We start from the raw sequence: 27,569 nt of genomic DNA on the forward strand, positions 1-27,569 counted from the left end.
TGCTGGCCTGCGAGAGACATTTTTAGTCAAAATGATATTTTTGCCATGGACATACAAATGAGCGAACAATAATGTTACCAGAAACACACAAAGAGCCAGTCCTAAATGTAATAGCGCGGTGGTTCTCAAAATGGGTCGAGAGGAACCTGTGGGGGTTACTTGAAGTTGGTCCAAATGGACCATTACAGGTCTGTAACTCTTGAGTGTGTGTCTGTAACTCTTGAGTGTGTGTACAAATGGAATCAAATGGACGAATACCAGAAGAGGCGCCGGAAAGAAACTCGCCTGGGCTTATTTGTTATTTTCCATTGAGACCCTTAATATCCTTATATAACTCTGTAAACTCTGCCTAAACGGTCAAACCTAACCTTATTCCTAACCTTAACCTCAGTAAAACAGTGCCAAAACCTAACCCTATTCCTAATCTTAACCTCAGAAAGATATGCGTAATCCTAAAGTTATTTCTAACCTTATTCTCAGTAAAACAAATAAAAATCTCTGTGAGTTTCTTTACGGCGACTTTACCAGTTACCAAATGGACCCTTATGGGGTCCTTGAAAATAGAAATGTTTGAGAACCACTGTGCTAGTGGCTCCTATTGTGTCTCCTATGTCCTCATGTGTGTAATCAATGGGTCTCATGATCAAAATGAGAACATACTAATGTTATGTAAAACAAACTCCAAAATCTGCCACAGACAAGGACAAGTTTCACCACGGATACATTTGTCCACGTACGGTCATTATATTGATGAACCCTGTGTGGAGGAGGTGCTGCTTTGAGATATGTAAAGGGTTGTGGGTACATGACTAAGAGCGAGGAATAATATATTCATTTGTATGTATTTACAGCCTGTATAGGTGGTAATGATAATCTGCAGTGCTGCATAAAATAATATTATGCCATTAACACCTCATAATGCTGTGGAATTTTACATTTACGAAAGCATGCTCAGTGCTTCGACTCCCGCAAGTGTAGGTCATGTGATATTAGCCCATTAAAACTGTGAAAGCATCTGTGTAACCACTTAAACCATTATTTTATACTTTGGCTATTCAAGAATAGCAGATACAAGCTCGGAGCTCAGAGCTTGAAGATCTGCTATTTTTGAAAAATCTGGAACATTTGTGCAAATCTTTGAATATATTTTCACAACGAAATCTTTAACTCAAATATTTGCTTCTGTCGGTTGCTGGAACAAAATATTTTGAGATGGAGGTCCGTGGCCAAATACATACAGTATCATTTTGGGTGTCCTTGACATGCCATTTTTTACATAAATTCAGATTTACAAGACATTTGTAGAAGTCTTAATGGGTTAATCTCAGGGTTCGTGGATGTCCACTCAAGCCATGCAGATTAAAAACACTGCAGACTTAATGCTTGCGACACAGTAGACCAGGTTCCACCACCCTCCAGTCAAGAGACTATTGGAATGTACTGTATGCATGACTAAACAGACTATAAATGCCAGGCTCAACATGAACACAAACAAAACCAAAACAACAGCGTTGCTTCCCTTTTAGTTTTTGTCAAACACGGCACACGGGTCAGCGAGTGACATATGAGACATTTCCTGGTGAGGCAGTGTCCTTAAAGTATCACATGAAGGGTGTTGTATACTTAGTCGCGTGCAAGTGCCTTGCGCTGGAAATAGCAGACCTACAAGCTAACTGTGAGCTTCTAGATCTGCCATTTCTGACGCGCGACACACGGCACGCAGCCAAGCACAACATCAGTTGTTCCGAGATGTTCTTCACAGCCCTCTACCCATCCCTGTTCTGGGAGAGTGGCTGGAAGGAGCAGTCCCCCTCTGTCCCTCCCTGTCCCCGTCCTCCTGGTCTCGTGTGCCCTGGCCTGGGGGCTGTGTGGGCGGGGAGGGTGGGGGGTAAGATGGAGGAGGGATGGTGAGGTGAGGGAGAGAAGGCAGTGGGGGTCTGGGAGAAGTAGGAAGAGGTGGTGGAGTGGTGGACAGAGTAGCGGCGGAAGGGTGGTGCGAGGAGCGTGCGCGGGAGGTGGTGGGCGAGGCGTGCGCGCTCAGCACGCGCTGTGTCTCCACGGGACAGTCACTGATTTGCTCCAGCAGCGAGGGCATGTCTCCCTCGATCTTCTCCAGCACGGCGGCCATTTGCTTCTCAATCTGCTCGATCACACTGTCCATTTGCCAATCGCTTGTGGTGCTGCCGGCCCCCAGCCCTCCCACTCCCATGGCTCCATGGTCAAAGCCAGTCCCATACATGCCCATCCCACCTCCGCTCGCATACAGGGAGCTGTACGGAGTTCCGTACCCAGCTGCCAGCCCCAGCCCTACAGAGCCAACATCTGGGTTGTACGGGGTAGCATTTCGGCCCAAGCTAGCAGAGCTGCCTATTGTGTAACTCACCTGTCCTGTTGTGGCACCTCCCCTGGCTGTGCTACTACTAAACTCAGCACTATATCTGTCTGTTCCCCTGGCATGCCTATCCCTTCTGACTATGGGGCTAGCATCACTCTTTAACATCACCTCGAGTCCTGCGTCCGGACCGCCACCACCAGCCCCCACTCCTCCTGATGCTACAGAAACCCCAACAGGCCTCTCTGCCACTGCTTCTGGAAGCTGGGTTTGGCACCAGCTTCCGTCGCTCTCATCCTTCTCCTTTCCCTGTGTGGCTGGCCTCTTCTCGGATGGAGGCACAGCAGAATTAGCTGGGCCATGGGGGGTTGCAGCCATCTTACGTCTGCTACTGGTGTCAGGGGTGGTGGCTGTGTGTTTATTTTCAACATTAGGGGCTGAGGAGGGTTCTGGGACACCGGGAGGATCAGAGCTCACTAGTGGAGTTTGTGTGGATTCTGTTACAGATGTAGTTTGACCCATTCTTCTGGTTCCATCACCTGCAGCTTTATTTGCCCCATACATATTAGGCTCCACTTCTGCAGGCTTTGGGGCTACATTCACTGGGCTAGGCTGAGATGGAGGCTCCTTAATATCTGTAGGTGAAAGCCCTACCGACAGACGCACCTCCTCATACCTCAATCTCACCTCCTCCTCTCTTCTCATCACGACTCCCATATCGCGCTCCTCCTCCTGATCTATATCTGCCGGCCTATTTTCCACAGTAACCTCTAAGGACACATCACTCAACGTCCCCTCTCCTTCACTGTCTCGCGTACGTCCCTGAGTCTGAGCACCTGTACCTTGAGCCTCATCCACTCCTCCCCCATCACCCCTCTGTGCCTCCGCTGAACTTTCAGCGAATGACTCTGGGTTCTTCAGGCGCTGCAAGAAGTTGGTGACACGGATTGCTTTCTGAAAGAAGAGACAGACAGACAGACCGACAGAGAGTGAGAGACAGACAAAGAGAGAGACAGAGGAGGGTAAAGAAAGTGAGAAGTGTACAATTGTGTCCATAAACACAAACAATTTGGATATTGGTTGTTTATGACCAAGCATCATTTATTTATAAGCTCTGAAGTCAAGCACATTACTAAGAGCCCGTCAAGCCACCATGATTAGGCATCATCATATTAAGCACTGATCAGTAGTGAAGTGAACACTATGGAGACACTAGTGCTTACTATGTACTTCCAGGAGCCTACATTATGTCAAGATATGTGCTGGTTTCAAACAACCCATTCTTCCCACAGCTAGCCCTTGATGGTTTGTTGATCGGTCAGGATAGATGAACATATGGATTCAAATCAGAGGGGATGTTCCATCGTGTTCAGCTTTATCCGACACCTCTCAATCTACAAACACTTAAGGTGCAGGGAAGCGAGTGACCTCAAAAAGTTGTTTCTTAGACCAGCGGTCACTGATTCTCTGGAAGTGGAAAGCCATTTGGACACAGATATATATATATCACTGGTAACCAGTGGTGTAAAGTAGCTAAATACATTTACTCAAGTACTGTACTTACTGTACAACTATGAGGTATTTTCTCCCCAATTTCCAATACTTTTACATCTACTCCACCACTGCATCTCAGAGACAAATATTGTACTTCTATTCCACCTCAATTATTTGAAGACTTTAGTTACTAGTTACTTTGAACATTTGATTATTATTACAAAACATATATTCAAACTTTGGCTATTTGAAAATAGCAAATCTACAAGCTCACAATGCGTCGACGCATTGTGAGCTTGTAGACTTTTACTAAAGTAAACTTTGAATTCCGGACTTTCACTTGCAACAGAGCATTTCTATATTCCAGTATTGATACTTTTACTTAAGTACATAGTACAACATGTAGGTACTTTTCCCACCACTGCTGGGAACAGCATTTCTTAACTGGGTAGCTTCTGCGTGGCTCCAAGTACGACTAGAATGTGACACTGAGACACAGTATGGGGCGGTGAGCCGGGAATCACTTTCAGAGGAATGACACAGGGCTGAATAGTCCCATCACTGCATGTCAATAGTCCACAGTGGCTTCCTTCTGTTCCTTCCCTTTTATGCGTCTCCTTAACCACACCAAGCTTTGTATAAACGAGACAGAGTAGACAATATTCTTTTGTTGCGGCCAAACGCCCAGTATAAAAGTTTAGTGTCGATAAGGAAGAGGAAAGGAGTAGAGGGCCCACTTTGAACATCTGAGTCGTATCCAGTGAAGAAAAGAGTGGGGCAGAGAGCGGATGGAATTCTTCTGGGACAGGCTGAGCGACAGTGGGCAGGACCAGAGCTTATGGGCAGCAGCCTCACCAATCTGACATGATCGACACATCTCTATGGCACAGTTTGTCTTTTTTCTTTTTGGTGGATTAGTGCAGTGCTTCTCAAAAGTGGGGTCCGGGGACCCCCAGGGATCCTTGCAGGGGTTCCAGCCAGGTGGTCCCCCAGCAAAATCATTTAATAGCCAATTTACAAGCTCACAACTTGTCACGATGCAACATGTTGTGAGCCTGCTAATCTGCAAAATGTATTTCTTTTTTTCTTATCTTGAAAATAAATAAATCATATTTCGAAACATTTTAACAACACAAATCTTGTATGGGAGTGTGTGGCACAAAATATTTTCAGATGAGAGTCCTCGGGCCAAATACATACAGTGCTAATTCGGGGGTCCTTGTTTGAGAACCACTGGATTAGTGAATTAGGATTTAGCTGATTAGTGTGTACTGTTGTTGATTGGTACCCAGTGGGGCTTATAAATGACCTGCAACAACACGCTTGATGCTAGAGAGGCCAATCATCCACGATAAAGATGTTTCTGTACTGTGTCATGCCAGACAGAGCGTGAGTCTGTACCCAAAACTCCGACCCCCTCCACTCTCTCTCACAGTGGAGCTACAATACCTTCAACTCCTGGGAACCACATGGAGGGAGAGAGAGAGAGGGTTAATAATAGCTGTTATTCACGTTGTTACATCAGAACTATTAGCGTGACCTTATCTTCACTCTCAGTCATCACCCTCTCTCCCTTCTCGTGATCAACATCAGCATTAACATCATTACCCACTAATAGCACTGAAGGATGCATCGGACGTGTCAAAAGCCCTTGTGAGTTCCAAAGACGGTAAGTCACAAAGATACCTGTCCTGAACCATCCGAGTCAGAAGAACAGCGCAGTCTATTCTGTTATCGTTACAAATAAAACTACACAATCATGAATTGTGATTAATTGAATACATAGGTATACATACAATACAATACAAGTCTGCATGACCTTTTTGTGTTATGCTTTTAGATCAAATGTCTGACTGTACCTCATGCTGTTTACATTCCCTGTCTAATAAAGTATTCAATCAATCAATCAATCAATCAATCAATCAATCAATCAATCAATCAATCATCATTTGTGATCATTTGGAGTATAACTAGCACAATTACGCTCTGCACCATCATACAGAGTAAAATCCTCAGTGTTAAATGTAGCTCAGAGAATAACAGGGGTCTTCAACGTTTTCCGGCCACGGACCCCTTAGCTGAGACTGTTTTTCAGATTTAATAGAGAGCACTATAATTGTGTAGTGTTATGTTGTATTCATGTTAATGTGTTCAGACAGTTAACCACTTAAACTACGTACTCTAAATACCTTTTCCCCCCATGCACCAAACCTCTTTGCCGAAAATAGCTGTTCTACAAGCTCACAACAACACCTCGCCGTTGTGAGCTTGTAGATTTGCTATTTTTGGCTAATGTCCTCTCAGAATAGGGATAGCCTACTACGGTTCAAGTGGTTCATGTAAAAAAAAGAAAAGAAAAAGGTTCTATCACACAAAGATTTGGCAGCCCCCCTGTAGTAACTCTAAGGGCCCCCTATGGGTCCCGGACACCCTGTTGAAGACCCCTGGAGTATACAAACGCAACAATATGGACCCGTATGGGTCCATGTGGTTACATTTTGTACACACAGAGGTAAATTAACACAGGATTCTACATTGTATTGTCTGTATTTGTCGTTACCATCAGATAATGATAGAGAGAGTTCTTACCCGCCACTTGGCCTTGGCAAAGTTCTTCTCAAATTGGGCACACACGCCATCCTTTAGGTTCTTCTCTGACGCCCCGTTACCTGCAATCCTTACACACACAGCACAAATACACCAGTAAGACTCCCTAATCGGGAGATAAGCGACCGTCAGGTCGCATACACACACTTCAGAAGGCAATGGTAGCCAATCAAGAGGGAATATGGGAAATGGGATCCATGTTGATGACAGGACTTTAGAGATACTGTGTACCGCTTGATTTTATGGCAAAATCTGTAAGAGCAGTGTCCAAAAATGTGTTTTGCAAGAATCGGCCGCATGGTTGGCGCTAGAAGAGGGCCATGTGAGAAATGAGAGGTGGTTTGGCAGCCAAGGAGTGTGTGTGCAAAGTTTGGCATGGCTCGGGGCAACAGTGGCGGAGATATGAGTAGGGCAAAAGTGTGACGTGGCGTGTGACAGACAGACTGACAGACTAACAGCGGTTAGGTGGAGGTTTTGATAGTAACTGCGACCTGACAGTCGCAATAAAAGCATACAAAAGTGAGTGTGTCCTGAAAACATAAGTGCTTGCGCACGTGTGTGTGTGTGCGTGTGTGTGCGCGTGTGTGTGTGTGTGTGTGTGTGTGTGTGTGTGTGTGTGTGTGTGTGTGTGTGTGTGTGTGTTTGTGTGTGTGTGCATGCGTGCTTACCACTCATGCCACAGTGCATCTTGTGCCGTGATTCGCAGCATCTGATCCACTTCCATCAGTCGACAAACAAGCTCCTTGGCTGCAAGAGGACGAGCAGCAAAGATCATAAACGAATGAATGCACTTAACTTGTCAAGATTTATTTTTGGCATTTCATGCTCCGTTTCTGATAAGAGAGTATGGTAAATAGACAGGAAACATCAACAAACTGAAGCCCAATTTATACTTAATTTATATTGTAGGGTGGTGTTGTGTGCAAAAATACAATAACTAAATCCAAGATCTACAAGCTCTACCGACAGCTCAGAAAGTGTACAAATGGAACCGAATCCATTCGGTTCCATTTGAACACTCTCAAGAGTTAAATTAACACTGTGGATTTCACAGTGAAGATAGATTGAGGTCCCAGAGATGAAATAAAGAAATAAGTATCATGCAGGGGCTTTTGGTGGGTAAACCACCGCTCAGTTCACACGGGTGTGATTTTTCCAAGTGAATTGGACTCTGGTTGGTCATTCAACAATCACAGCAAAGTCTTTGTTGCCCTCTAGTGGTTTAAATGTGTACCTGCAGGTGAGATATCATCCCAGTATGGAGAATCAAACTCGTACTCGCCAGCAACAATACGACAGAAGATGATGCGATTGTGGAGGTCTGTATTCTCTTCTTCTGTCTCGTCGTAAAAAGGGGGGTTCCCCGATAGGCTGAAGGAAGAGAATTTATAATAAGACATGTGAATGTCACCTAAAATGCTACCTAAACAATCTACTGTCTGAATGTGTGTTCCACAAGACTGCCCTTTACATATCATCTATGAACAATATTTCTTCATTCAGAATGAAATTATTCAGATCAGAGATGCCAACTGAAGTGTTTACATGGACGCTATAAAAGTAATCCTCGCTTAAACGCTTCAAAGAATTTCATCGAAATAAATCTTTTGAACATGCACAAAGTGGTTGTGTCAATTTTCTTGATGGACCCACACCGTGTGCGTGCCCACACTTGTCTATTTGCGTTTCTGCTGTCCTTTCTAATTAAGCAAATGTCCGAATGACACACGCGATGGGTCATTCGTGAAATGATGCACGTTAATGGACAGGTAGCCCCATAGAGAACCTCACCATCTGCTGTAGATCTGTTGTGCTCTGAGATGAGGTCCTAGGAAATTGTAAGCCCGTTGCGGAGGGATTCATCCTTTTTACGACATCGTATCCAAATAGTAAAGGTAGTTCCGCGCTCCCAGAGTATGATTTTCCGAACACCGGCACATAAAAAGTTTACGTCGGGTTTGGGAAAACAGTTTAAATCGCTTATTTAGTCAGCCTGTGCCATGTTGTCCCATTCAACCCAGAACTCACCCAGCGGCAGTTGCCAGTACTGTTCCCTATTCTGCTACAATTGGAAGGGAGCAGTACTGGCACCTCCCGCCGGGGGCTTTTCCTGGTTGAATGAGAATAAATAAGCGATTTAAACCGTTTTCCCAACCCAGGCGAAAACTGTTTATGTGCCGGTGTTCGGAAAATCATACTCTGGGAGCGTGGAACTACCTTTACTTTTTGGAAATGATGTTGCGAAAAGGGTGATCCCCTCCGCCGTGGAGGAATTTCTCTGCAAAGGGCATACAATTTCCTAGGACCTCATCTCGGCGCACAACAGATCTACAGCGGAGGGTGAGGTTCTAGATGGGGTAATTGACAGGTATAATCCCAGAGGATCCTCTGTCTTGGTCACCTCGAGGTGAACAAGACGCACTCCATTTATTATGTGAATTGTGAATGTATGTATGACTGGACAAAGCTGTGCTATGCTGCTATATTATTGTAATACTTTCATTTGACACCATTAACAAACATGCAATGATGCACAAAAATTATGAAGTAATACCAACTAGAGAGAAATGGCCAGAATAAGAGTTAATACGCTGATAGTTTCCAGGTGATATGAATAAATATCAAAAGGTTATACCACCCTTCTCAACCAGAATAAATCTTCCTTTGTGCACTACTTGATTAGAAAGTGTATTCTGATTTTGAAAACTTATGCCAAATTTGCTTGGTATTTGCTTTCTCAAGAGAAACAAACTGAGTCCGGTTTCAACTATGACAGAAGTATGTGTTTTTCCTGCGAGATTAGATGTTGTTTGTGTGGCAATGTTTGATGAAGACTTACAGTATGAACATTATGACGCCCACAGCCCAGCAGTCCACAGGACGGCCATATCGATGTCGAGCCACTACCTCAGGAGCTAGATGGGATAGATGGGAAGTAGATAGATAAAGAAAGAAGGATGGATACTAGATGGATACCAACTAACTAATCGATTTAGTCGACTATAAGAATGGAATCAGAATTATATTTATTTTGATTTGTCGATAGATAAAATATAAAATATAATACAAATAATATTATTCTATTAATCGTAAAAAGCATTCAATAGAATACTCTCAGGTAAGGAGAGGTGGCCTCCACCATTGGTCTGTCTGTGAATGCAGTTGGTTGACTGCTATATAGATGCATCAGCAGGAGGGAGGGTGAACTGATTGAAAATCTGGGCTCTCCATTTGCAGACGATTAAAGCACATTCTTCATTCCAGCCTGCATGCCTCTTCCTCTTTCCTTTTCCCCCTGCCTGTCAGCATCTCAGCCCATTTGCTTATTTATTTGCTTAATCATGATGTGACACAGGGTTATTAAGAACTGTCTGGACACAGAAACACTCTGTTACAAGTTAAAGTCCACTAATCAAAATGTACTTGGGTAAAAGTACAAAAGTATTGGCAACGAAATATATATTTAAAGCACCAAAAGAAAAAGTACTCAATATGCAGAGTGTCCCATTTCACAAGGTGTCATGTCTAAAATATATTCAAATAGCCAACGTTTAAATAGGATGTGGTTAATGTTCAAATCTACAAAGTAACCAACCAGAAACTAAATTTCAAATAATTGTAGTGGAGTAAAAAATACAATGTTATCTGAGATGCAGTGGAGTGGAGTAGAAGTCAAAGTATTGAAAAGTGGAAATACAGTAAAGTAAGAGTAGCTTATAATGTACTTGAGTAAAGGCACTTAACTACTTTCCACCACTGGAGAAGAGCATTGTTCCTCTATCCCCACTCCTACAAGGTTATGTAAAGAAGGGACTCTACAATGTATGAAGGTAGATATGCTGTGTCGTGACCAAACTGGGGGTCCTTGAAATGAAAAAGGTCGCGAATCACTAATATATCAAATACTGTACCCTGCTGCCTTTATTTGTCCAAAGCACAGAGTTCTTGTAATAGTTCCTCTTTCATTTGAGGTTATAATTGATTGACAAAACTGATTTATGTCTGTATTCTTCTCGTTGTTGAGAAGGATGATGACGCACAACTCTTGCAAAAATGTATTTTTATAAAGGTACAGGAAACCAACGTTTCGACAATAGCCTTCCGCTGGGGTTTGACCTGAAACTAACCCTGCCGTGGTCAGCAGCTCAACACAGGTGTGCGCTCCCTCCGTTGTGTTTGCCTGTATTCTTTTCGTCAACAAATCTCTGACTCAGAATCACTTTCATTGTAACATCACAGATATAAAAGAGGTGGGTGAAAATATTGTTTTCAAAGAAAGTAACCTTGAAAGTAACCACCCAAGACAGACTGAAGCCCAAAGGCACTCTTGGCAAAGAAAAACAGTAGTAGAAGGCGTGAAAAAGGATATACAAGAGAGAGACATAAATATATATTTAGAGGGAGAGAGATGCCTACCAAGGTATTCTGGTGTTCCACAGGGCTCTGTGATGGAACCATTCTCAAACTTGGACAGGTAGAAGTCTCGCAGAACTACTTTCTTGTGGTTGTTTTCTGTGTAGTACATCAGGTTCTCTAGCTGCGTAGAATGAAAGACAGGTTCAATGATCTTCATACGGCGCACACACACACACACACACACACACACACACACACACACACACACACACACACACACACACACACACACACACACACACACACACACACACACACACACACACACACACACACACACACACAATTATACTTGTGGGGACATTTGGCCCTTAAAACTAAAGTAATACAAGTATACTCACACGCACACACCGCACACACAAATGCTTCCTGGAAAGCCTTCTGGTGAAGTACAGTTTGATCGATGTGTGCTGACCTTAATAATCAATGTCAGATGAGATGATGTCAAGCCGATGATCTTAACTGGCTTTTGAATGTCGGGTCTGTTTGACACAAGCAGACCAAGTGTCCTGTGGCTTATTGAGTAATATCAGATTAAATCAGTGTTATTCGCCAAGAATTTCGTTTCAGGCCTGATGGTGTATGGGAGTTGAATTGACCTGCTTATTTTATAGCTTATACTGTTTTGCTGCTGCTGTTTTTAAGGAGGAAATGTAACTGTATTGCAGGTAGTGTAGCTATTATCAACTATTAGCTAGCAATCTATGGTGTGGAGTGCATGGATGAAGGGACAAGGGGGCTGCAGCTGACTCCTGACAGGAATGCTAGTTAAGTTTGAAAAGTACAAGTTGAGTACAGTACCGGTAGGTCATCTAGCAGCAGTATTAGGAAAAAGAGAACCATTTTGTTCACAGGTCCTTTGTTCTGTTTGCATGTTGTTACTCTATTCACATGTACTGTATGTAATGTCTCTCTCTGTGTGTGTGTGTGTGTGTGTGTGTGTGTGTGTGTGTGTGTGTGTGTGTGTGTGTGTGTGTGTGTGTGTGTGTGTGTGTGTGTGTGGCCCATGTTCATTTTGAAGCAGAGCGGCACGCAGGCTCCACAAGCGCGAGTGATTTGTGATTTCTGCGTGAACGGACAGGCTGGTTGGTCGTTCGTGATGGCATTAGGAAACAGTCTGTAAAAAAGCCTATTTGCTTGGCCTGAGCCTGCACAGATTTAGAGGAAAAAACTGGATTTTAAATGTAATGTGCAGCTAGATTAACTGTTATACAGTAAATTATGTCATTACGCCTCCACAATTTAGCAGTGGTTCCTGTGTAAATAAGCCAAAAAGCTTACTAGGATCTCCTTTTAGTTGACCTTGTACCAGTGATTTGCACAGTCATGAAACTGTACTTTTTCCTATGCAAACTTCTAATACATTCTTCAATCAATCAATCAAAAAAGAAAAAAGTTTCCATCCAAACTGGTTAATCATTGAGACATTTGTGAAGTTCCAATTCCTACCAGAAGGGGGCGTCTGAAGCCATGAGAGACACCCCTCCACTCCAATAAAAGTGATAAAGATGGCTGAGGATTATGTCTTCTTGTGTGCGTGTGTGTGCGTGCGTGCCTGCGTGCGTGTGTGTGTGTTAGAGTAGACTGCAGTAAAACATACTCTGTTGTTAAAAGACACTAGAAACAGTCACTAAGGGAAGATTGTATTGCATATAATGTTTTGTCTCCACAGAGTCAGTTGACAAAACGTTGAAATGTACTTTCTGCTGTGAAACAAGCACCAAAATAATATATCACTTTTATATCATCTTCATGTGTTAATTGCACCCAAATGACTATTTTGGTTCTTCTACCTCTCGTCTGCCTGTTTTCCATAGCCATCATACACCCATGATGACACGTCATCTCACACGCACACGCACACGCACAGTCGCACACACACACACACACACACACACACACACACACACACACACACACACACACACACACACACACACACACACACACACACACACACACACACACACACACACACACACACACACTTTAAAATACAATACATGCCATTTCTAAACCATATCATACATAGACATTCATTTTTAGACTTCACATTTGTTTAGACTTTGACCAAAGTTAATAAAATGTTACGGAACTTAGCTGAAGAACGGAGTCATCGTTTGCCAAACGTAACCGCATGGTTAATTTGAATTTAGTTTGGGAAAACAATCTTTTTTTCATGGAATATCTTCGGCAAGACAACCCGTGCTTTAATGTAGCATGTCCTGAGTTGTAGTCAAAGGGCTAAACTTGGCTCTGTAAGATCCTTTAAACTAGCAGAGGAAATAAAACGGGAGAGAGAGAGGAAGCGAGCTGCCATTTAAACCCTCTTTAATTGGTGAAAGGTACTTATAATATACCGGTACGTACTTGATACAGTCTTTTTCTCTCTCTATCAAATGTCTTTACCAAAAAATAGCCGATCTACAAGCTCAGCTGAGCTTGTAGATCTGCTATTTTTTGGCAAATGTTCCGACCCAGGATAATGGATTTTGATTATCGTGATAATAACGAAAATCGCGATTTCTTTTGTTACAATAATCGTGATATGACATTTTCATATTGTCCCATCCCTAAGAGAGAGAGAGAGGGAGAGAGAGGGAGAGAGAGGGAGAGAGAGGGAAGTTTGAGACTTAATGCGTACCTTCAGGTTTCTGTGAACTATGTTGAGAGAGTGTAGGTAGGCCACAGCCTCCAGTACTTGTCTGATGACATTGGATGCATCTCTCTCTGTGTAATTCCCTTGGTCCAGTATCCAGTCAAATACATCTCCCCCTGTAGCGCTGTGTGTCCACACACAACCACGCACACGCACACACACACACACACACACACACACACACACACACACACACACACACACACACACACACACACACATACAGTTATTATTAAGCCTGCTTTATACTTAGAGGCTCCTTTAACAGCCTCCACAACCTCTATGTGTGTGCTGGTTCCCGTGCACCGAAAATAGCAGATCTAAAAAAGCAGAGCTTGCAGATCTGTTATTTGGTGCCGCGTGACTCTCGCAAGCAACTAAGTATCGCTCAAGCTTAATAGAGCTGAGAGCCCGTTGCACAGCACATGTACCGGCATATTAGATCCTATTAAACATTGAGTAATGCAATTATCAAAAACCACCGCACTTCACTGGTTTAATACCTTGTTTCACCAAGGCAATAAGCCTCTTCAGACCCAAAGATAGCCCTACCGAGCAATTTACAAATTAGGCTGCGGCTCATTCCTCTGAACGACTTGATTAACTTTGGGAAGACAGTGAGATATTGGTGTGATTATCATGTAGTGAGCGCGGGAGCAATATCACCTGCGCAACGGGCACGGGCCGCGAAGAAACCATTCCATGAACACAAACAGACAATTAAGACAAAAACAACAACGGACAGAGTCTCACACATGCACGCTTGCATTAACGTGAGCGCACACACATATTCCGCCAGCACTCACAGCTTCATCAAGCATTATCACTGCGTGGATTACAGCCGCACATATTGAAAAGTGTACTTATGCTCAGTGGTGGTAAGTAACTAAGTATATTTACTCATGTACTGTTAGTAGTTAAGTACAATTTTGAGGTTTGTGTAGTGATTAGTGCATATGCCCTTCATGCGGAAGGTTGAGTGGTTCAAACCCTGCCTCGGCCGACATCATCAAGGGGGAGAAGACGACAGCCACTTCATGGTCTTCACAAGAAATCTTGTGAAAAAAGAATTCGCCAACCAATCATCAAGGATGATGATACACGAAAGAAGAAAAAGAAGAAGGTTTTTTGTGCACTTTACTGGAGTATTTCCAATTTTCTTTTTTTTTATATACAGTATATATATATTTACATACATACTTTACTTCTACTCCACTACGAGGCAAATATTGTACTTTTACTTCACTACAATTAATTGACAATTTAAGGTGGCATTCACACAGGCACGTTTTATTGCGATTAAAACAAATCCTGTAGCGTATTGTCGGAAAATGCGCAACGTTTGTGTGGTTCCTGTGGAAATAAGCCTCGGCTTTCTAGGATCTCCTTTTAGTTGACCTTGTACCAGTGATTTGTACTGTCATGAAACTGTACTTTTTTCTATTGCAAACTTCTAATAAATTCTTCAATCAATCAATCAATGTGAAGACGCATGCGTATTCTATTTCGAATCAAAGAAACGAATGCAAATCCCCCAAAACACGGTGGTTTCGATTCGCTACAGCATACGGTTCACTGTTGGTGTGAATGCATCCGCTTCGAGTCCTGCTGGCCGCAGCTGGCTTTATTTTTTGATCACCCATTTCCGACCGCAGGTAAATAGGCTACCGCCTGCGCCGCAATTTTGAGGGGATAGGGTTAGGGTTGGATACATACATGTCCCGTGGACAAACGTGGACTAAACGATTCCTTGTTGCGGTTGACAAAGTGCAGTGTGAGCGCACTTGAGAAACACTACTCTAATAGAAGAGAGTGAACAAATGGAACCAAATAGAGTTGAAGAATTCACACAGAGGATTTGACTGTGTACTTTACACAGTGTTAGTCACAAGCTAGGCGGGCCAGGATCCATTGTCGGCATTGATCCAGCCCGGCCCTCTGTCGAGACTCTCTCTTATGGTGGATCAGAGCTTTAGCAGAAAGTGAGTAATGGGGAGTGGGACCCAGAGCAAATATCTCATCAAATCTAACGCCGGTTCTCCCCCGAGGGCGAGGCAGAGAACACACTGGTAATAGCAGGTCATATCGCACCCCAGGCCCTGGAGCTGAGCGTGTGTGAGTGTGAGCGCGTGTGTGCATGCGCGTGTGCGTGTGGTCGTTTAACTACACGTGTGGGGAGCAAAGTACTGCACTGGGATATTAAAGCCAGAAAATAAAATAGAAAACACTTGAACTTATAGGGACATTTTGAGGCCCCATGAGGACACAGTTTCATGTAATGCCATCTGGACAGAGATATAGAACGTTGACATGGAAAACATGTTGCTTTAGCAGGAGTTTTTAAGTATGAATAAGTAAGTATGGATGTATTTGGGAGATTCTATGTATGTTTGTTGTTTGTATTGTATGCAGTGGTGTAAAGTAACTATTTATTCAGGTATTTTTTACTTTACTAGAGTATTTTACAAATACTTTTACTTCTACTCCTCCACTACATCTCAGAGGTAAATAGTGTACTTTTACTCTACTACAATGATTAGAAAACTTTAGTTACTAGTTACTTTGTATATTTTCATTATTATTACAAAACGTATATTACCCATTTCAGCCCTATATACAGTACATTTCGGATTTGAAAAAAGACGATCTACTGAGCTTGTAGATCTACTATTTTAAAACGATCTTTATACATTTGCTATATTTTAAATGGGACATTCTGCATAATGAGTACTTTCTACATTTGGTACTTTAAGTACATTTGATACCAATACTTTTGTGCTTTTAGGGTGCCCTCACACCAAAGTACCTATGAGAGTGGAATCCGCGTTCCGCCAATGCATTTCAATGAGACTGAAGCGGTTTCATGCCAGTAGAGGATTTCTGCAAAAAAAGCTCCCTTATCATTGAAATGCATTGGCGGAACGCGGATTCCACTCTCATAGGTATTTTGGTGTGAGGGCACCCTTAGGCTGCACCCACACCGTCCAAAATACCTATGAGAGTGGATTCCACATTCCGCTATCACTGAGAATGGAATGGTTTAATGCCAGTAGAGGATTTCTGCAAAAAACACTCCATTCTCATTGAAATGCATTGGCGGAATAGGGAATCCACTCTCATAGGTACTTTGGTGTGCGTGCAGCCATACTCCAGTACATTTTGAATTCCAGACTTGTAACAGAGTATTTCTACATTGCAGTATTGACATTCATACTTCAGTACAAACTGTGAGTACTTTTCCCACCATTGATTGTATGCTAGAAAGGACCGTTTACTACCGTTTCTTCTGTGTTCCAACACTGTGAAACAAATATCCCTCATGGACAATAAGGTCTATTCTAAACTAGAAGGACCTTTGGAGCTGAGGTTACAGCTAGTAAAAGATTCTGCTTGGGGTCAGGGTTTGGATTAGGAATTTTGAAGATAGCTTTAGGGCTTTGGGTTATAGGCTTAGGGATAAAAATGCCCAAAGAAATTGTGGGGAAAAAGTGTCTTTGACATCCCGACACGGACACGCACGCACGCACGCACGCACGCACGCACGCACGCACGCACGCACGCACGCACACGTACACGCACACGCACACGCACACGCACACGCACACACACACACACACACACACACACACAGACACCCTGCATGCACGCACACATGCATTGGCCTATGCACACACAGATAAGTCTAAAAGAAATCACTCACAGTTCCTGGATTATGAAGTATTCTTTACGCGTCTCAAACGTATCGATAAGCTGGAGGATGTTTGGATGGTTCACCCTGAAACACAAAAATACACGCACGCACGCACGCACGCACGCACACACACACAATCAATGATTGCAAGCTTACTGGAGTGGATAGGGTTCACATTAAATTATGTATAAGGCTGTGATTAATTTCTCCAAGTTTTGGTCAGGTTAACATACTTTACTTGAATGGAAACAGTAGGATACATGTTTACATTTAAATGAACAGAATCATCTTCTAGATCAGGGGTTCTCAACCCTTTCAGGCCACGACTCCCTGAAAATAGTCATATTTGAACTGGGGACCCCGCCCACCCTGACAAGCACTTGGACAAGGACCCCCCTGGGGATCCCGACCTACAGGTCGAGAACCATTGTTCTCGATCTGCCTTGTCTCCCTTTCTCATATCGTTGCTGCTGGGTAGAAACCATGTACTGTATGTCCAAAACAGTTCCTTTTTTAATAATTATTTGCAACACTCTTGTACGACAAAGTAGGGCATTAAAGGAGTAGGTCATCCAAAAAAGTGTCTTGTTTTCTGTCAATTACACACCCCATGAAGCCTTGAATTCATCAAGATGTTTTTGTCGCATTCGTAAGCCAATAATGATGAGACTGATTCCACCGGTCATCAAATTATTAGCTTAAGAATGGGACAAAAACAATAATATGTTCAAGGGTTCATGGGGTGTGTACTTGATAGAGAACAAGTAACCTTTTTGTGTGAACTACTCCTTTAAAGGAGTAGTTCACCCCCAAAATGACTTTTTTTCTATTGATTACTCATGCCATGGAGAGTAGAGTTCAATAATATTTTTATTTTTTTGTCGCATTCCTAAGACAAAAATGTGATAACAATAAATTTACCCCCATTCGTTCAAAATTTTTAAAAATCAAAACCAAAAAATATTATTGAACTCTACTCTCCATGGCATGAGTAATCAATAGAAAAAAAGTCATTTTGGGGGTGAACTACACCTTTAAGAGAAACATAACAAAAATATGGAGACGGGACGTTTCTGCCCGACAACGAGTCACTGTCGGGCAGAATCCTCGTAAATCCAAGTTTCAAATGTGTATGTTTGTTTTTTTTCGTAAAGTAAAGCCCTGCTTCATCATACAAGACTGTCGCACAAAACTAGTGAAAATAGCCGATCTACAAGCACACGTGTGTTTTTGTAGATCGGCTATCTTCACTAGATTAAATCTTTTTTTAAATGATAAATTCATGCAAGGTTTCCACCCGACAACGACGACATGCATCCGTCTACAGTTGTGTGACTGCTTGCGTACATTTTCAGGATCATGATCTCGTTCTTGGCCGCCTTCCGGACTTTTCTGCCGTCTTTCTTCAGGAATTTCTTACAGACAAACACCTTGTCCGTCCGTCTGTCCTTGGCCAGGCACAGCTCGCAGAACTCCTTCCTGGAAAAATCAATCCACAGACATGGTTACATGGTACATGGTTACATAATGAAGCCGATAAGAATGCACGAAGATAAAGCATGGACCAGATGTTACCAGAGGAGGGACGCGGAGAAGCAGAAACACACAATTAATCTCCAATCATACTCATTCACATGTGAGCCTTGGTGAAGCTGGAAAGTTTTTTTTTTTTTTTTTTTATATATATAAAGATTTGTTTATGGGCTTTTCATGCCTTTATTTGATAGGATAGTAGACTGACAGGAAATGGGGAGAGAGATGGGGAATGACATGCGGCAAAGGTCATGTCCGGAACGGGAATCGAACCGGCGACGCCAGCAGGCATCATAGCCTAGTATGTGGTATGTGCCTTGACCACTAGGCCAGCAGGCGCCCCCAGGGCCCCTTAGTTGAGAGGGAGATGAAGCAGGGACCCCCACAACCTGTTCATAGATTCCATATAGTTTTGAAGATTTGTTTTTGGGGGGCTTTTATGCCTTTATTGATTGGACAGGAGACTGACAGGAAATGGGGGGAAGAGACGGGGAGAGACATGCGGCAAAGGTCGTCCGGATCAGCATCAAATCCTATTCTATGTGGCAATGCCTAAGTGGTATGCGCCCGGACCAGTAGGCCAGCGGGTGCCCAATCATCAGTGTATTGTGGATTCATGTGTTTTTAGATATTTAACCACTTGTACAGTCAGTACTTAATAAACTTGACCCTAGTTTCACTCTGTACTTAGTCTGCTCTTTTTCCCATTTACACTAAACCCCTTTGCCTACCCGATCTACAAGCTCACAACGCCTAGCGCTGCTTGTAGATCTGCTATTTTTAACTAAAGTTCTCGGGGGGGAAAAAAACCCTTGGTGGAAAGTAAATAAGTACATTTACTCAATTACCCATCGTGCATGTCCCATCGTGCATTGCGCAGAGGGTGTGCGGCAGCTTCCGGCGTCGCAGCCGAGTGTGATCTACAAGCTCACAACGCTTGCATCTGCGACGCGACGTGAGCTTGTATGTCAGCTGTTCTCCGGAAGTGTCCCACAGATAATGCTACAGTAAATTCTTGCGGAAACAGATGGATAGATTTTCTACATTTTAGACATACTGTATAACTTGTTGCCTGATGACCGAAACGTTGCCTCTCCTTCAATAAATGTGCTCCTGTACCCTGCAGTTCAGCAGTGTGTTGGCGAATCATTTTATTATAGACGTATAACTTGTGAAATGGGACATTCTGCATAACGAGTACTTTTACATTTGGTACTAAGCCAAAAGTTATACTTAAGGCTGCAAACACACCAAAGTACCTATGAGAGTGGAATCCGCGTTCGCCAAATGAATTTCAATGGGAAGGGGGCATTTCATGTCAGGATAGGATATCTGCGCACCTTGCGTTTATGCTAGAGCAAATAAATTCTCCACGCAGATTCTGGTTTTCAACCTCTGTCCAATCGGACAGAGGTTGTCCGATTGGACAGAGGTTGTCGAAGAATGTCGAAGGCAGAATGGGGAGGGTTCTGGAAGTGACTGACAGGCGCGTCACACAGACAGAATGCGCTCTCTGCGTTTTTAGTCAGCCACGCACAAAAAGAGTTTATCCGCTGGCGACCATACTTTGGTGTGTGTGCCCCCTAACAGAGTAAAAGAGTATTTCTACATTGCAGTATTGATACTTTTACTTGAGTAAAACACTGGAGTACTTTTTCCACCACAGCGTCTGAGAATATGACCCACTAAGTATATAATATTCAAATTAGTGAATCATGGGGCACAGGGGGCACCTTGAGGAAATGCGGTGAAATTATCTTTAATTGGATTGGAGTTGTTGGACCCAGAACAGCCCAGAACAATGACCCCCAGTAGAAAAATAAAGCAATACGATATTTACAGTAAATAACAATAACAATCAGATGTGGGGTGTGTTGTGCTTTCTGCTGGTCCAGCAGGCTCAAACTACAATTACAATTTAGGCATTTAGCGATGTACAATAAGCAAGAACAGCACAAGGTAATACATCACATGCATATAAATAGTAATCTGGGATCGTAGGCAAATCAAGAACCTATCATCGTCAATCAGAATAACAGTAGAATAACGGGTGTCAGTGTGCCATGTCAATCATTTTAATGACAAATATTTTGACATATTTTGATTGGCAGGAAGGACATTTTAGACCCAGAGCAATAATCTCCCCGACTCCCTCCCCAGTCAGAGTTCAGAGTTATAATAAATGTAGAATTTTGTGCAAGATGTAATTTGCTATAAATGAGCTAACTTCATTTAATTGACTAGGTTTAAAAAAATATATATATGACAAATATTTTGACATATTTTGATTGGCAGGACATTGTTATAACGATCATTAGACCCTGAGCAATAATCCACCTATCTCCCAGACTCCCTCAGAGTTTAGAGTTTTAATGAATGTAGAATTTTGTGCAAATGTAATTTGCGATAAATGATCTAACTTCATTCAATCTTTAAAAAAAGATTTGTTTTTAAAATAAAAATCCTCTCTCTCACAATTCTGCCAGTGTGCCGGCGATCACCCTCCCCTGTGGCAATGTTGGCACCCGTGCCTAAGGTTGCCTACCCCTGCGCCATAGGATGCCACGTCAGCAATGACCTGGCATCTGTCTACATAACATGCTATCTAAAAGACATTTTAGCCTTTGCATGAGCCTGCAAGGTCTTCGAGGCCAGGGCAAGTGCTATGTGCTAAGGTGGAGTCTGAAGAGGTGAGTCTTCAGATTATGGCGGAAGACTGGGAGTGAGTCTGCAGTTCTAAATGCAAAGGGGAGTTCATTAGAACATTTGGGAGCCAGAGCGGAGAAGAGGTTTTGGACATACAAAATTCCCCCCGAGGACAATGATAATTATCTTCATTTTCTTCACCAAGCAATAAAATATTACTAAGCTATAATGACTAAAACTATGACTGAATATATTGACAATTTTGTCAAAAAATTAAAATGTTCTAAAATGTCAGGGAGGGACTAGTGGAGAAGAGATCCAGTAGAACTAAAACATAGGTAATTTTATGTTTGGTTGCACACGGGTGTAGCGGTCTGAAAATAGCAGATCTACAAGCTCACTCAGTAGATCGTCTATTTTCGGCATGCAAGTGTAAAATCAGGCATTGCGACGGTATCAAGGCCTGCCAAAATACATTTTTGTAGACAAAATTCACTAAAATATTATGATACTTATGACTAACACATTAAGTTTTCAGATTACTAAAATTTGACTAAAACTGAATGTTTTTTTTTTTTTATTCAAAAGGCTATGACTAAACTAAATCAAAATGTGCAGTCAAAATGAACACTGCTGTAGGTTGAAGTGTGGTGAGAGTTTAGGAGCAGAATTATACACTTTATCTTTTGATGCTCATATCGATTCTGATCATCTGTCGCTCTCGATTAAAGCTGGCTTAGCATCAGATTGCTGTAATTGCTGTGCATTCGTGTGCTCTGAGATTTGTATTTGACATTGTGTTGAACTGTGTTCACACCCATAGCAAGATGCACTGACCTGTGTGTGTGTGCGTGCGTGCGTGCCCGTGCGCGCGTGTGTGTGTGTGTGTGTGTGTGTGTGTGTGTGTGTGTGTGTGTGTGTGTGTGTGTGCGTGTGTGTGTGTGTGTGCGTGCATGCGTGGGTACTTTGGTTAAGGTCTCACCTTCATACTGATGTATATAAGTTATATATTTATCTTTTATTGATTACTGACACTGGCAAAGGCGCTCCCTGTGTGTGTGTGTGTGTGTGTGTGCGTGCGTGCATGCGTGCTCGCGTGCGTGCGTGTGTGCGTGTGAGTGCCTGTGTATTTGGATATAATGACTAAGAAGGTGCAGGCATACTTGCATACATGTTTTGTGTCTTGCATTTGTACTGTTGGGTTGGTTGCTGGGTTCTGGATAATTGCTCGTTGAGTATGATGGTTGATACCTGGGTTGGTTTTGCTCACCTACAATATATATTAACTCTATATCTAGGCCTGTATCGATAATCTTTTTAAATAATGATATTGAAAAACATGCTTGAATCCATTTTGGGCTCAAGCGTGTCGTGTTTGGCAGAGACAGCACATATAGGTAAAATTACCAGCAATGTGCAGGTCGGTGCTTTCTTGTGGGTTTTTCATATTTTGAAACTCAGAAGTTTAATTCTACCCATGAGGGCAGATTCTGCCAATCGAATAGCAGAAATAATTGCTGCTTTTGAAATCAGAGCATGAAAAGGAGTTGTTAATAATTAAATACAATAAGGAACAACCTGCTCTGGAACTGGACAAACTGGCATTGATGTCTGCATCTGCTTTTAAGTGAGGTAACCAGATTTTGACGTTGCAAGTGCAGTAACTTGCGGTTGTTGCTCAAGTTGAACGGAAACGATGAAACGTACTTTTGTTTGAGGCGCGTGTGGCTGATTTAATAAGAAGCTGGACTGATGAGGAGCGAAACTTTCACACTGACTTTTAAATTACTTTACAGGAAAAGCACAAAGAGTTTCCTCGACTCTCTCCTGGGGACTGTGAAGAATACCAGATGGTAGAAAAGAATCTGCAGTAAGGGTGCCCACACACCAAAATACCTATGAGAGTTGAATCAATGCATTTCAATGAGAATTGAGCTTTTTTTTTTTGCAGAAATCATCTACTGGCATGAAACCGCTCCATTCTCATTGAAATGCATTGGCGGAATGCGGATTCCACTCTCATAGGTATTTTGGTGTGTGGGCTGGGCACCCTTAGGAAGGAATCCAAATGAATTGCTGAAGCATATTGCTAATGGTTCAGGGGGATTTGATCTCACATTTTAATCGCTGGTGCTCTTCATGTGTGAACGTTTTTGAAACGTTATGTGATCTGATTGCTCTGGAACAGTTAAACCAGCCTGTGTACTCTGCCTGATAACATCACAACATATTAAAACCCATTTAGGCCTAGAATTATTGAATGCTTTAACCAGTGAAAAATAGCAGATATACAAGCTCACAGCGCGGCACCGAGTGCCTCGCTGCGAGCTTGTAGATCTGCTATTTTTGAAAAAGTCGTGAAAATGTGTGCAAATCTTTGAATATGTATTTTCTAAGCGAAAGTTTGTAACTCAAATTTTGCTTCTGGGTGGATATTTTGAGATGGGGGTCTGTGGCCAAATAAATATCATTTTGGGGGTCCTTCACATGAAAAGGTTTGAGAACCATTGACATAGTAGTCTCTCAAGAACAGACTACCTGATCTCCAGTTAAGTGAAAAGGACCTTTTCTTTGACGATGGCTGGCCAGATTGCTGACATAGAAACATAGGTTTTTAAAAAAAAAACTTAGAAGGATTCAAAAGACACTTGTAGAATCGGGTCAAAATTCTAATTTTCACGATGAAAAAATAGCAGATCTACAAGCTCGCAGCGCGGCACCGAGTGCCGCGCTGTGAGCTTGTATATCTGCTATTTTACACAATAATGTGTCCCCGGGTACACAATAATGTGTACCCGTTCTAAATGGATTAATGAATCTGCAAGGGGGGGGGGGGGGGGGGGGGGGGGGGTGATGGCAGATAGATACCTGGGTTGGTGTGACTGCTCAGCTATAAATATACTGTAGGTGCTTATGAGCACTCAGTTTTTCACTGTTCCTCCTTGTTGAACAGTGGTGTAATGTAACTACTACCTCCTTGTTGAACAGTGGTGTAAAGTACCTAAGTACATTTATTCAAGTAAAACGTTGAGGTACTTTTACTTTACTGGAGGATTTCCAATTCTCAGTATTTTCTCTTCTATGCCACTACATCTCAGAGGCAAATATTACTTTTACATGCAATGCATGCAACACATTGTGAGCTTGTAGATCTGCTATTTTCAAAAGATCTTTATTTTATACATGTGAAAACTTGTGAAATGGGACGTTTATGCATAATGAGTACTTTCTACTTTTGGTACTTTACAGTACATTTCGATACACCGCGCAACACCCAAGCACAACTAAAGAAAAAATAACTTGTCTTTTAGATCTACTGGATCTCGTCTCCACTAGTCCCTCCCTAACATTTTAGTCTAGTATTTGTTGACTAAATCGTCAATATATTTAGATTTAGTTTTAGTCATCATAGCTTATCAGCGTCATCAGTGCACACGCCCTACTGTAGGTGGGGTTGGCGAATAGGGATGTTCCTAGCGACTAATTTCACTGACGTGTACACTACAATTTTGAAAACGAATATTCGACTATTCGAAAATTATTATTATTATTTTTTTATTGTAATTTCACACAGAAAATAGCCAAAACTGAGCACTTCGATCTATTAGGGCAAACCTCGTTTGAAAAAAGTATCAAGAGTATATAAAAGCCTTTTAAAATGTTATATAATATTGAAATCTTGCTCAAATTAATCAATTGCTCATTGCGTGAATCTAGGTCAGATCAATAATTAGCGCATCAGTCTCAGCTTGGTCGCTACAACAGCTGATGTCTGTCTGACTGGAGTCGCAATACTAACTGAGCAACAGCTCTGTTCTCTTCAAAGTTAGCTACATAATGGTATTCCATTCTCAGCCAATGTATGATTAAGCATTCTCCTTGGCTTGTTCTCACCTCAAAATATCGATTAATTCATGGACCGGATCACAGATGCAGCGTGCAGGCTATCCTACTCGAGGTAAAGAGTGATTCACATCCAGTATCTTTAAGATACACGTCGCTTAATTTCCATTAATTTACTCGCGCAGCGGACAGCCTGCTTGGTGTGTGGCTGTGTGCACTGCCATGCACACTCACTGCAGGTCAGTGCGACCACTGACCACTAGGGATGGGTATCGTCTGCGATACTTTTAATGGTATCGATCGGGTATCGGTTCACGTTCCATGCGCTACGTCCAACCGGGGAAGCTCCCCCCTGTCAGGTGAAAAGAAGCATCCTGCTCACTCCTCATGCACTGAAGGAAGCATGAGCTGAGTTCGGGGCTCTCCCCAGGTTGGCAGAGGGAGAGCAGCGGCAGCGCCCAGGATTACAGCTTAGGCAATTGGCACTCAGTGAAAAATGGGTTACAAAATCATGGGATAAAAATTATTTAGAATTGATTTTTATTTTTATCATAGCTTAGTTTAGTTTTTATTTAGATTTCGTCATTTTTCCTCATAGTTTTAGTCGACGAAATCAACACTGTTGTGGCGTGTACTGCATGCGCTTCATTAATTCTGTATGTATGTACCGGTATGTGTATTGGGTTTTATTAGAAACACAGAGCATGCAGAGATCTTTTAGCACCAGCTATTGGTGATACCATATGTTCTGTCATACGTGTGTGCGTGCGTGCGTGCGTGCGTGCGTGTGTGCGTGCGTGCGTGCGTGTACATAATGAAGTACTCAGAATAAGATCAGGGCTAGACTTCAGCTGGTGAAGCTGCAGGGATATTTTCACAGCTCTTAAAATATGTCGAACAGATTTCTTTTTCCTTCTCCGGCAAAAGACAGAATATTAAAACAGAATAAATTATACCGTTCCAAGACTATGATTCCTATATTTTAATGAAATAATGAATATATAATGAATGAATGAAATAAAAGATATATACAGTCAATTGCTTGGTTATAAATGAATCAAATAGAAGAGCCCATCTATTGGGTATGGGGGCTGGATAGCAGCCTCATTCTATTATCTCCTTCCTCCATTTGGTGAATGTGTGTCAAACACATAAAAATGATACGTTAAAGCAGGGGTCTTCCATGTTTTCAGGCCCCCTTAGTTGAGAGAGAGATGAAGCAGGGACCCCCACAACCTTTTCAGAGATTCCATATACCAGTAGTTTCATTGTTTGACAGCACGATCATCAGTGTATTTTGGATTCATGTCAATTTGTGTTTTCAGATATGTAACAACTTGAACCGTCAATACTTATTAAACCTGACCTTTCATTCTGTACTTTTTGCTCTTTTCCCCCTTCTTTTCCTAAGTTGTGTGCAAATCTTTGAATATATGTATTTTCAAAGCGAACGTTTGTAACTCAAATTTTGCTTCTGGGTGGTCCCTGGAACTGGGGGGTCCGTGGCCAAATAACCATTGACATAGTAGTCTCTCAAGAACAGAGCTCCAGTTAAGTGAAAAGGACCTTTTCTTTGACGATGGCTGGCCAGATTGCTGACATAGAAACATAGGGTTTTTCAAAAAGTCTTAGAAGGATTCAAAAGACACTTATAGAATCGGGTCAAAAAGTCTAATTTTCACGATTTTTCAAAAATAGCAGATCTACAAGCTCGCAGCGCGGCACTCGGTGCCGCGCTGTGAGCTTGTATATCTGCTATTTTTCAATAGTTAAAACATAAAATAATGATACACAATACAGTGTACCCGTTCTGAATGGTAACTGAAACACAAGGACCGAGTCCTGCTCGGCCAACAGTACAGTATACTTACGCCCGGAGGACCTGTCCGATCTCATACTTGTCGGTGATGTCGGATATGCTGTTGTACGTCCGCCCGTCTCGCAGGGCAAGGCACCCAAATGGCATGACGGCATCCACCTGTACCACAACACAGAGACACACAGCATGTCATGTGTGTAGTGCACTGTATACAGTTAGACCAGGTTCCCCATTTAGTTTTCCCCAAGGGCCGAATTATGTCTACTTGTCTAGGGTACCAAGCCGAGGGCCACAACATTGCAGGGGGCGACGGTGGCATTCCCGCTACTCCAGGGACAGTTCAGATATCATCGTTGTCGGGTGAAAATCTTGTATGTCCAAAACCGTTCGTTTTGCATTTATCATTTTAAAAATGATTTTAACTAGTGAAAATAGCCGATCTACAAGCGAGGCGTTGTGTGCTTGTAGATCGGCTGTTTTCACTACTTTTGTGCGATGGCCTTGCATGATGAAGCAGGGCTTTACTTTG

At 42.5% G+C, this 27,569-nt stretch overlaps 1 protein-coding gene across 1 annotated transcript; it reads right to left on the minus strand.

Annotated features, from left to right (window-relative positions):
• Positions 1-1,756: 1,756 nt before the first annotated feature.
• camkvl (CaM kinase-like vesicle-associated, like) lies at positions 1,757-27,196 on the minus strand (the record flags this gene model as incomplete). Its single annotated transcript, XM_080732618.1, has 11 exons — positions 27,093-27,196; positions 18,547-18,678; positions 17,209-17,283; positions 13,494-13,632; positions 10,850-10,970; positions 9,273-9,348; positions 7,668-7,804; positions 7,102-7,180; positions 6,416-6,503; positions 3,175-3,286; positions 1,757-2,781 (listed from the first exon to the last, which is right to left on the minus strand). Exons 1-11 carry the CDS (start codon positions 27,185-27,187, stop codon positions 1,757-1,759), a joined length of 2,079 nt encoding a protein of 692 aa, XP_080588744.1. The 5' UTR covers positions 27,188-27,196.
• Between the last annotated feature and the right edge of the window lie 373 nt (positions 27,197-27,569).

The sequence above is a fragment of the Nannobrachium achirus genome (genome assembly GCF_963921795.1).
Source record: "Nannobrachium achirus genome assembly, chromosome: 9".
Classification (NCBI taxonomy): domain Eukaryota; kingdom Metazoa; phylum Chordata; class Actinopteri; order Myctophiformes; family Myctophidae; genus Nannobrachium; species Nannobrachium achirus.